Source organism: Eschrichtius robustus, chromosome 1, assembly GCF_028021215.1.
Source record: "Eschrichtius robustus isolate mEscRob2 chromosome 1, mEscRob2.pri, whole genome shotgun sequence".
In the NCBI taxonomy this organism is placed as follows: domain Eukaryota; kingdom Metazoa; phylum Chordata; class Mammalia; order Artiodactyla; family Eschrichtiidae; genus Eschrichtius; species Eschrichtius robustus.
The window spans coordinates 50083315-50096044 of record NC_090824.1 but is presented as its reverse complement, the minus strand read 5'-3'; the positions used below and the strand labels follow the sequence as shown (position 1 = coordinate 50096044).

Genomic DNA, 12730 nt, shown 5'->3' with positions numbered 1-12730 from the left:
ACCATATGACCCAGCAATTCTAATCCTAGGTATATACCCCAAAGAACTGAAAACAGTGACTCAAACAGATACTCATATGCCAGTGTTCACTGCAGCATTATTCACGATAGCCAAAAAGGTGGAAAAAGCACAAGAGTCCATCAACAAATAAATGGATAAACAAAATGTTATATACACACAATGGAACAGTATTTAGTCACAGAAAGAGATAGAGTTCTGATACATGCTATGACATGGATGAACCTTGAAAACATTATGCTAAGTGAAATAAGCAGACACAAGAGAATATTGTAATGATTCTACCTTTATCAAATATCTAGAATCAGCAAATTCACAGAGACAGAAATAGATTAGAGGTTACCAGGGGTTGTGTGGGAGGGAAGAATAGGGAGTTATTACTTAATGAGTAGAGCTTCTGTTTGGGGTGATTAAACAGTTCTGGAAATAGATAGTGGTAATGGTGGTATACTACTATGAATTTAATTAATGCTGTTAAACTGTACGCTTAAAATGGTTAAAATGGCAAATTTCGTTATATGTTTACCACAAAAATAAAATAAAAATTAGAAAATACATTTTTGAATACATGTTTTTGAACCATCATATCTTTAAGAGTACAACAAGCAACCAGACTACAAATTAATATGCTAAGATATCACAATATTAAAAAACTTTCTAATAAGAGCAAGCCTGAATATCTTCGTTAGGCATCAGTAACTGAGTATTTCTATACTATCAGTTCCATTGTCTACAAAATGGATGTAATTAAAGTGACTTACATTTTCAGAAAAATTAGGAAGAGATTATAAAACTAGCAAATTTACATGATATCTGAAGAAAGCACTTCAGAAGAAATAAAAATGGCCAATGAGTATGAAAAGATGTATAACATCATTAGTTTAAAAAAAAAAAGCAAAATCAAAGAACAATGAAATATTGTTTTTTCCTACTAGACTAGCAAAAATTAATGGGATAATAACAAAAATTAATGGGATAGTGAAGATATGGGTAAAAAGAGGGTCTGCATATACTGGAACTTATCTGGAAGTAAATTTGGCAAAATGTTTCAAAGTTCTAAAAATGTACCTAGTCTTTAGTACCACGATTCCATTTCTAGGACTACATCCTAAAATAATTACTAGGCTATGAAGGCATTATATAAATATGTTTGTTACAGTATTGTTTACAATAACAAAAAGAACTGAAATAACCTACATGCTTAATAATAATAGTTAAAATGTAGTGTCTCCATAGAACATGGTACTTTCAGACTTTAAAAGCTGTGTTGAAGTATATTTATTAGCATGGAAAATGTTCAAGATATTGAGTGAAAAAAAGCAGGTTATAAAATAGTGAGATCCTATTTTTGTAAATATACATAGGTTTGTATGAATATGTGGACAAATGTTCATAGGGATAAATAAATCTTATAAAGATAACTAATCTCTATGTATTGTAAAATGAAGTTATTTTTGTCTTATTATATTCATCTATATTTTTCTGAATATTTTTACAATGAGCTACATTACTTTTATAATCATTTGAAGCACAAAAATATGATTTGCACTTTGGGAAAAAAATATAAACTTCCTTTTTCATTTTTGGAAATTAAGACAAAAATCCACAAAAGCTAAACAGCTATGGTCAATAAAATTTATTTTCTTTCACCTTAAATGCACTTGCCATTAAAAAAAAAATCTTAAACATTACTAGTCTATCAACTTTTGCTATAAATATTATCATAATTACACTATAAAGTGTCACTATAAAGACAATGTAATTTTAGTTTGCTATTGGTTAAATCGTAAGTATTTTTTATAGCAGCCAGCAGTGTCTTCTAATTTTCACAAATAATATCTTACTAAATATCTTAATACAGCACTTAGGACTTTAATGAGAAAACAGTTTTGTAAACCTACCTCTGCCAAATCTTCAAAACAGCTTCCAGCTAAGGGATGAGGGCTGCTTTCATCAGTCATTTCAACTGTGTCTTCAATTAAACCTAAAAGTTTCACGGTCAATTCATGTATATCTAAAATGTTACTGAAAATCTTTTCAATATCCTAAAAAAAAAGGAAGGTTAAGTAAGGCATGTCAGTTTGAGAATTTCATTTAAGAATTACTAAATATAAGTAATGTAAGTGTTAAGGATGTTATTTTCACCCAATAACATACCAGTATATTTCAAGACATAAAATATTGAATATATTTCAAATTATAGCAAAAGTCAATTATGAATAAAGAAGAGAAATAAAAAAACCTCTTGGATTAGATTTAGAATTACTGAACAGAACTATATAGAATCTATATTTTCCAGTAAATTTACTGTAAATCTCATATGGTGGATGATTCTAAGCAACTCTTTACATAAAGCATTCTGGCATTTGAGTATTTTAAAATTGGCTAAGTGCTATAAGTCTTGATCAAGGTCTCACAGAGCTGGTTAATGACAAAAGCTGGGATCAAAATGAAGATCTGACTCCTAATCCAGACACAAACTGGTTTCACAATACGTGGCCTGTCTCTTGAATTTGAGGAGGAATTAAAGATTTCATTCAAGCTCTCAGGTGTGAATTTTATCTGGTTTAAAACATGTTAAGTCCTCTGGAAACAAAAAGACCATATGACTATGATTATCCAGGTTATGGCCAACTATTATTCACTCTGCATTTTGTAATGGAAGCATCACAGATTAGGGAACCTGACAGACCTGAGCTTGGATCCTGGCCCCACTACTTGCTAGATGAGTGACCCTGGATTAGGACAATAATGACAATAATAACAGCTTACATTTCTTGTTATTATGTTCCAGGCACTACTTATAAGTATTGATTACTTGACATGTAATTTCATAACAGCCTTATTAGATAGATACTATCATCATCCTCATTTTACGAATGAGGAAACAGGAACAGAGCAGTTAAGTAATTTGCCCAGGGTCACACAGTTGGTATATTAATACCTACCCATAAAGTTCTTAAGAGGATTAAATGAGATGATTTCTACAAAATGCTCCTGGCATATATTAGGCCTTCCACAAATGTGAGCTTTCTGAAAACATAGGAGTAGGGCCCAAAGGAGTAAATTAAGATCAAGAGTCATTCATTCTTTTATCAAATATTTACTGAGTTCTATGCTCTGACCTTAGATGGCCTTTATTTCAAAAGTTTACACTCTCAACTATGCTGAAAAAATATAGTAGATATAGAGATAGAGAAAAGGGATTCTTTCTCTTAACCCTTCAGTATTATAATAAAAATTTTCTATCAAATCAGCACAAATTCAGTGAAAAGAGACCCATAAAAATTAATTCCTGAGGAATGAAAACTGATGGGATGCAGAAAAGGCAAAGAGGATAATATTAGCTACCAGCAATTGTTATTAGCTAACAGCATTTGTTAAGCTTTTAATTCTTTACACCACTATAGACAAAACCCAATTATACTGTGGTATAAAAGAACCAAAATTCAAGTTCAACCTCCATAACTAACTTATCATAACTATTTTATGTCAATTTCCTCACCAGTAAGGTAGAAATGATAATACCTGTCCTACCTATCTCAGAGAATTGTTAAGGGTCACATAAAATAGGAGAGTACTTTAAAAAACATAAAATGTTGACTACTTAAGGCAGTGTGTCCAGTAGGAGTTATTATCAAATGTTAAACTAAATATGCATATTTTAAAAAAGGATAAAAGCCAATTAAAAACACCTTAAATTATCAGTGAAATTAATTCTTCTGGAAAAGAATGAAAAAGCTAAATCAGGGACTTCCCTGGCAGTCCAGTGGCTAAGACTCCGTGCTTCCAATGCAGGGGGCCGGGTTCAATCCCTGGTCAGGGAACTAGATCCCACATGCCGCAACTAAGAGTTCACATGCCACAACTTAAGATCCCACATGCTGCAACTAAAAGATCCCACATGCCACAACGAAGACCCGGTGCAGCCAAATAAATAGATAAATATTTTAAAAAGAAAAAAAAGCTAAATCAGTTCCTAATCTTAAGCACTCAGCCAGCTGTGTCTGAGCATCACTCCTATTCACTCATGTAATAGTTATTTGGGGGAGGAAGTCAGGAAGTAAGAGAAAAGCCAAATATTCAAAGTGAAAAACACTCAGGGACTTCCCTGGTGGCACAGTGGTTAAGAATCCGCCTGCCAATGCAGGGGACACGGGTTTAAGCCCTGGTCCGGGAAGATCCTACATGCTGCGGAGCAAATAAGCCCATGTGCCACAACTACAGAGACTGCACTCTAGAGCCCACGAGCCACAACTACTGAAGCCCATGCACCTAGAGCCCGTGCTCCTCAACAAGAGAAGCCACCACAATAAGAAGCCTGTGCACCACAACAAAGAGTAGCCCCCGCTCGCCGCAACTAGAGAAAGCCTGCACGCGGCAACGAAGACCCAACACAGCCAAAAATAAAAAATATAAATAAATAAAAATTTTAAAAATCATTAAAAAAATAAAGTGAAAGACACTCAGACATCTAAGAAAAAACAGATCACGTGAGAAATGAAGGAAAGAAAAATAAATCTAAATTTTAAAAAACCCCACAAAACAGTACTTGTCTAGCTAGATTCCTTAGAGTGGACTTCAGAACCTAGAGAGGTAGGGAAAACATGGACAAGTCTCCCTGGATCCCCATCCTACTCACCCCATTCCTACGCTGTCTTCCAACAGCAGAGCTCTGCCTTTGCTTATTTGATATTCTGTATAAACTTTCATTCTTCAAAAGTTCCACTAGTAAAACTTTAAACTACACTCTAAAGTACTTACCAAAAGACAGGAAAAAGCATAAGTCTTTCTTTTCTAGACCATACATTTCTTTCACCATCTTCAAATGAATGACTATAAATCTCAAATACTGCACAGTAGAAAAAGATTTTTAATTTTTTTAATTTTTTTTTTTTTGGCTGCATTGGGTCTCCGTTGCTGCGTGCGGGTTTTCTCTAGTTGCGGCGAGCGGGGGCTACTCTTCATTGTGGTGCACAGGCCTCTCGTTGCGGTGGCTTTTCTTGTTGCGGAGCACGGGCTCTAGGGCGCGTGGGCTCAGTAGCTGTGGCATGCAGGCTCACTAGTTGTGGCTCGCGGGCTCTAGAGCGCAGGCTCAGTAGTTGTGGCACACGAGCTTAGTTGCTCCGCAGCATGTGGGATCTTCCTGGACCAGGGCTCGAACCCATGTCCCTTGCACTGGCAGGTGGATTCTTAACCACTGAGCCACCAGGGAAGCCCGAAAAAGATTTTATTCCAGTGTAATCCCCCTAATTTTGTGTCTAATTTTCATTGTCACTGCACTTATTATATTAGTATAACAATTCACATATTAAAAACCCCACAATATCCCCAGTGTTCATAGCAGCATTATTTACAACTGCCAAGATATGGAAGCAATGTAAGTGTCCCTCAAAAGATGAATGGATAAAGAAGATGTGGTATATATACACAATGGAATACTACTCAGCCATAAGAAAAAGAATGAAATATTGCCATTTGCAGCAACATGGATGGACTTGGAGGGCTAAATGAATTAAGTCAGACAGAGAAAGACAAATATCAATTATATGTGGAATCTAAAAAATACAACAAACTAGTGAATATAACAAAAAAGAAGCAGACTCACAAATAAAGAGAACAAATTAGTGGTTACCAGAAGGTGTGGGTGGCAATATAGGGGTGAGGGAGTGGGAGGTAAAAACTACTGGGTGTAAGACAGGCTACAAGGACGTACAGCAAGTCCCCTACATACAAACGAGTTCCGTTCCGAGAGCAGGTTCGTAAGTCCAATTTGTTCATAAGTCCAACAAAGTCAGCCTAGGTACCCAACTAACACAATCGGCTATACAGTACGGTACTGTAATAGGCTTATAATACTTTTCACACAAATAACACATAAAAAACAAACACAAAATATAAAGAAAACATTTTTAATCTTACAGTACAGTACCTTGAAAAGTACAGTAGTACAGTACAACAGCTGGCATACAGGGGCATGTTTGCATCTTTGAAAGTTCGCAACTTGAAAGTATGTATGTAGGGGACTTACCATATTGTACAACATGGGGAATATAGCCAATATTTTATAATAACTATAAATGGAGTATAACCTTTAAAATTTGTGAATCACTATGTTGTAAACCTGTAATTCATATAATATTGTATATCAACTATAGTTCAACAAAAAATGTGAAAAAAATTAAAAATAGACAAAGCTAAACAACCCCACAATACTAAATAATACAATATTTTGTTTACATACTCATAAAGTATATGAAGTTACTGTTTATGGTTTTAAGCTACTATATGACTTTTTGGGGTAGACAGAATTTCAAACCCAAAAGGTACTTACAGAAGGTTTAAACAGCTTTCTGTCAGAAAGAAAAGCTTCTCGAAACACTTTTATGATCATATTTAGTTCCCGTAGATACTGTCTTTCTTCTGCAATTTCAGTTCTGACAAGGTCATAGTAGTTTAATTCACCTGAAGAACTAGGTTCATCTTCACAAAGAGAAACCAAGCCTATGTCATCCTGATCAAACATGTCCATCAAAACCTAAGAAATATAAATCAGTAATGGATAAACTTATTTTCCTTACTATTATAAGACCATCTCAAAGTACTTGGAATTAAAACGTTATTAAACAATGAGAGTTGTGTGTATTACAGGCTAAAATTTTAAGAGAAAATCCAAAATAAAAGAAATATGAAAAGTTGAAGTGAGATAACGTTCAAATAAAACTGGATATGGAGAAATAAATATTTATGAAAATAAGATAAATCTAACAGTGAAATATATATATACATATATGTACAGATATACATGTATGTCTGTGTGTATATAAATAAAGGTACATACGCACACATAAACATAAAATATATAATAGCAAAAAGAGCACACATTTGGAGAACAACAATCTGAACCAAAATTCCAGTTCTACCACTTACCTGTGATTACAGACAAGTTATTTATTCTTTTGAAAGTCAGATCCCTTATATGTAAAATATAACTGATGAAAGAATTCAATGAAGTAATGGACATAAAACGCATACTATTACATCTGGCAAACAGTAGGCATTCAAAATGGTAGTTCTTTGTCCTACTGTAAGGATGCTTATATGCACTTGAGTAGAGTTTAAAGGAGAAAAGTAAAATGATACGCAAAATATATTAACAGCGTGATGCTTTTCTGATGCATATTTACTACATCAACAACTGCTATTAAGTTCATTTGTTAAAATCAAGCATCCCCTGGGACTTCCCCTGGTGGTCCAGTGGTAAAGAATTCGTCTTACAATGCAGGGGATGCAGGTTCCATCCCCGGTCAGGGAACTAAGACCCCACATGCCGCAACTGCTGAGCTTGCCCGCCTCAACTAGAGCCCACGTGCTCTGGAACCCGCGCACCATAGCTACAGAGCCTGTGCGTCACAACTAGAGAGAGAAAACCTGCGCACCACAACGAAAGATCCCACATGCCTCAATGAAAATCCCGTGTGCCACAACTAAGACCCAACGCAGCCAAAAATAAATAAAAATAAATATAAATAATAAATAAATCTTAAAAAAAAAAATCAAGCACCCCACAGATGCTTAAATTGCTATAGTGACAATTTCCCCTTTCAGAAAATAGTAAAGATTGCTACTATGGATTTAAGTCAACCAACAGGCAAGAACTAGCTGTATATCAAAAGCCAATAGGAAAAAGGTGACCATACTTTTTAGAATTAAAAATAGTTTAAAAAGAAAAGAAAAATTGGACCTACTTAATTATATACTCCAGACTGACTGAAAACTACTTTCTTAGAGTTTAGGAAAAAAGAAAAGGCACAATTCCAAAAAGGAAGCTCCAAAAAGTAAAACAATTTCAAGGGGATGAGAGGAAATTCTAACAATACAATATGAGATATTCATTCATTCATTCATTCTCAAAAACATCTATTGATCACCAGAAATTGTGCCAGATGTTGGTAAGACACAGCAGTAAGCAAAATAAACATGAACCCTGCCCTCCTGATCTTCTTTTAAATCTAACTCAAAAATATTTCTTAAATCTGGTCAATCCTCTCCATTCCCCTCCACACTTCAAATCAGACTATTAAGCAATCACATCTATTAAAAGGTCTTGCAATATGATCTCCCTGCCACTGGTTTCTTCCCAACCCCATTTTCAAAATTATGTTCCTAAAACCAAATTTGTGTCATACCCTACCTCAAAACGATACTGGATTTCATTGCTTTCAGCACTCAATTCTAATTTCATGAAGATAAAGGCCATTCACAATCTAATCCCAGCCCACTTCCCTAGCCTCATCTCCTGTGATACTTTAAAATCCATCTTCTCCTCATTGCCCCCCCCTCCATGAAACTCACCCTCCTGCCATCATCACCTCTGATTCCCAGCCACATTAGACCTCTGAAGAAACCATTGGGGCTGCACACAGAATTAGCTAATGAAATCTGATTTTAAGCAGACACGCAAAAGAACAGAAGGTATGACACAGAACAGTCTTCTCTTCCCCACCAGAGATATTTTTAAAGTAGTCTGTACTTGCTCTAATTCCTTACTTCTCAAGCTCACTACTCTATTGAAACTGCTCTCGCTAATGACCTTTGAATATCTTTTTGTTTTCTCTAGTTATCAACACAGCTGACCAGAACTTCTTAAAACTTTCTCTTCCCTTGGCTTCTCATACACCATTCTGTCAGTGAGGCCTCCTTCTCTACTACTCACTTTCTCCAACATCCACTGCAGGGTTCCATTTTTGGAACTGTTTTGGTCACACAACACCCAAAATCCCGAATGTAAATGCTATAGGAGTCAGGTAGATAATATCATGTTAATACATAAGAAGAGGTGATGGGGAGTGCGGCAAACTAGAAGGTGCATGCACCTAAAGAAGAAAGGCACTGTTCAATGCCAGCTATTCTGTCAGGCCTTTTGATTTTCTTTTTTCAAGAAGAGTCTGGAATCTAGATTTTTATGAAGAATTTTCATATCTGTAAATATAAACAGACTGCAAATAATTCAAAATTTTAAGAAGTAAACCTGGAGTCCCTATTCACTAGCAGGCCACCAGTCTGAAACATCTACTATACTTCCTCCTGAGTGAGCTCATCTTCTTAAACGATGTTCAGTTACTAGATAATAACTCCCTAAACATTTATCTCAGCATCTCTCTGGACCCTAGGCAGGTGTTACCAGAAGCTTGCTAGATATCTCTGTCTGACAAACCTATACATGTACACTCTACTTCAGAATCACTAATCGCAGCATCATCTCCTTGGCTTTCATAGCTAGAAAACTTGTCACTACCCTAGACTTAACACTTCTCCAACTTCCACACCAAATCAGTCCCCAAATCCTGTTAACTCCAACTCAGAAACAGCTCTTAAATCTCGTCAGTTCCTTCTATTCTCCTGTCTAGAATGTCTTCTCTTACTTCTCTTTCCTTCCAACTCTCACATTTATTCATCTGATAAATCCCTAGCCATTTTCATCACTTAGCTAAAATATAATTGTCTTTGTATAGCTTTTCCCAACTCTCCCTGAACTCTATCAAAATCTTTTCCATTGGCTTCAGTCCTCCATTAGCAATCCTCTCTCTTTTCTATATAAGCACCTAACTTATATTGACATTTCTAAGGATAAGAGCCATGATTTCACCTTAAAATCCACAGCATTTGATACACAGTAAATGCACAAAAGATACTTGCTTAAAGAGTATATATGTAGGGCTTCCCTGGTGGCGCAGTGGTTAAGAATCTGTCTGCCAATGCAGGAGACATGGGTTCGAGCTCTGGTCCGGGAAGACCCCACATGCCGCGGAGCAACTAAGCCAATGTGCCACAGCTACTGAGCCTGCGCGCCACAACTACTGAAGCCTGCGTGCCTAGAACCCATGCTGTGCAACAAGAGAAGCCACCGCAATGAGAAGCCCGCTCACCGCAACAAAGAGTAGCCCCTGCTCGCCGCAACTAGAGAAAGCCCACACGCAGCAACGAAGACCCAACGCAGCCATAAATAAATAAATAAATAAATTTCTATTAAAAAAAAAAGAGCATATATGCATTTTATGTTTGTAAACTGTTAGAATTGCAATGAAAGGCTAAAGCCCAAGTGAGTTAAAAATCAGAATAAATGTTAGGACAATAAAAGCATTTTTTGGTCATGTTCACAACAAGAATAATAAAGGAGAATTGGTTCTTGGAACAGATGGAGTAATATTACAACAAGAGAAAAAATACAGAAGAACTCAACTTCTATAACATCTGGGCTCACAGAAATAAACTTCTTCAGAGCAGCTCTGTGCTCTGTTACTCTCTCTTGCCTTTCTTAAACATCAATTTTCCTCTTAAGCATGTATGTTCTATTTTTCCAGTCTGAGTATCATTTTCCTTAACAGTGACAAGTATATTAGGGGTTGAGCTCTAAAATTCCTTCCTATGACCATCTAACTATTCTCAGCAATCTCTGATGTGCCAGAATACATCATATAGTCAAATGCCTCTTTTATTTTTAAGTGTAGAAAAAAGGTTGGTTCTCAAGTTCTCTATCAAATTATACGACCTTGTCTAGGAAATTACACAGATCCTTAGAAAGCATTTATTTGAATAGTTTATTAAACAGATGGTTTGTGAGCTCTTGAAATAGTGATCACAGGAAATCAGTTTAGATTTACTAAGACCACACCATGTCACACTAATCTCATTAATCCATTCACATGACTAGTCCCACAAATAAAGTCATCTGTATCTTAGCTAAACCTATGACAGTCTCTCATGACAAACTTGGAATCACAGTAGAAAAGGATGGGCAGGGGACTTCCCTGGTGATCCAGTGGTTAAGACTCTGCACTCCCAATGCAGGGGGCCCGGGTTCGATCCCTGCTCAGGGAACTAGATCCAGCATGCCACAACTAAGAGCCTGCATGCGGCAACAAAGATCCCACGTGCTGCAAGTAAGACCTGGCTCAGCCAAATAAATAAATAAATAAATGTTAAAAAAAAAAAAAAGAAAAGAAAAGGATGGGCAAACTACAGCCCATAGGCCACAGTGAGCCTACTGCCCTTTATATAAATAAAGTTTTACTAGAATACAGCCCACACTCATTGGTTTATGGCTTCCTTTCTGCTACAAAGGCAAAGATGAGTAGTTCTAAGAAAGACGTGTAGCCTACAAAGCCTAAAATATTCAGCCACCCATCTGGTCCTTTACAGGTAAAGTCTGCTGACCCCTGAATTAGACAAAGAGGTAAAACAGTAGCTGATGAAAAGGCCATAGTGAAAAAAAGTGGTAATTTATTAACCTGGAACAATGCCTCGAATAACATACGTGAGAGGGGCTTCCCTGGTGGCACAGTGGTTGAGAATCTGCCTGCCAATGCAGGGGACACGGGTTCGAGCCCTGGTCTGGGAAGATCCCACATGCCGTGGAGCAACTAGACCCGTGAGCCACAATTACTGAGCCTGCGCGTCTGAAGCCTGTGCTCCGCAGCAAGAGAGGCCACGATAGTGAGAGGCCCGCGCACCGCGATGAAGAGTGGCCCCCACTTGCTGCAACTAGAGAAAGCCCTCACACAGAAACGAAGACCCAACACAGCCATAAATAAATAAATAAATAAACAAAATTTTAAAAAAATTGTTAAGGATGTACCTCACATATCTTATTTAAAAAAACAAAAAAAAAGTGAGAAATCTCATCTCTTAAACTTTTCCAATATTTTTAACAAATAATTCCAACTAAAACAAACTAGGTTTCTCAGACTGGCATATATTACAAAAAGCTGGTATGATATCTACAATGATGAATGACAAAATTCGATTTTTATAATATCTTGATATGCTAGAGCATAGTCTCAGTAACATTACAAAGTTTTATAGAGAAAAACTTGAGTTCAAACTTAGATGAAAAAAATATCAACAGCACAAGCTGTAAGAAATCAAAGATATAAGAGTATCTCATGTGGAAAGTCCCAGGGAGCTGAGACATCTGCAAACTCATTAAGTAAACAGAGTCATATGTGTGCTCAAAAAAGTTAATGCTGAAATTATAAAAGAACACCATATAGAATAAAGGAGGTGAGCCTTTCATTGTACTGTATTGGTCAGACCAAATCTAGACTGCTGTCTTTAGTTTTAGAAATCACAGTGTAAGAGCAATGCAATAATGAGATCTGAAAATCATGTCACAAAAAGATTGGTTTTCAAAGTCTCAAAAGGTAAAAATTTAGTACATGGAAAAAAGCTTTAAATAACAGAATGACTTATTCTGAAAAACAGTTTGGTCTTATCTAACGTAGTCCAGAAGAGAGACTAGAATTAGTGAATGAAATTGAACAGGAAATTCAGATGCAAACTATTGTATATAGTATGGATAAACAAGGTCATACTGTAGAGCACAGGGAACTATTGATATATTCAATATCCTGTGATAAACCTGTGTGGATTTGGTCTCGTAATTCTGAGACTGTGTAATTGTTTAGAATTTAACTACTTTCGCCTTTAAAAAGAGTCATGGAAAAGGTAACTGACTCAGATATGGAATAAAGTCTCTCCTTCCCACAGTCCCTCAATAATCCTGTTTGATTAATCCAAGGCCACTGTTTGAGGGCAGGGGGAGGGGAGGAATAGCGCAAATAAGGTAGGAATCCCTACACGAGGGTGTGAGGAAAAGCTGAGGGGGCCCATCTCAGCGTGCTAGCTCCTGAGAGGAGTAGGGAGGGTGTTT

General features: G+C 36.4%; 1 protein-coding gene across 2 annotated transcripts in view; it reads right to left on the bottom strand.

Annotated features, from left to right (window-relative positions):
* SOS2 (SOS Ras/Rho guanine nucleotide exchange factor 2) overlaps nucleotides 1–12730 on the bottom strand; it is a 106709-nt gene that overhangs the window by 53647 nt on the left and 40332 nt on the right. Inside the window, exons 5-6 of one of the 2 annotated variants that reach the window (XM_068545647.1) lie at nucleotides 6353–6556; nucleotides 1920–2063 (exon numbers count right to left, since the gene is read on the bottom strand). In XM_068545647.1, the coding sequence (XP_068401748.1) occupies nucleotides 1920–2063; nucleotides 6353–6556 (348 nt within the window). Of the gene's footprint in view, nucleotides 1–1919; nucleotides 2064–6352; nucleotides 6557–12730 lie in introns of those variants that run through there. The other variant, XM_068545651.1, reaches the window with a different exon arrangement.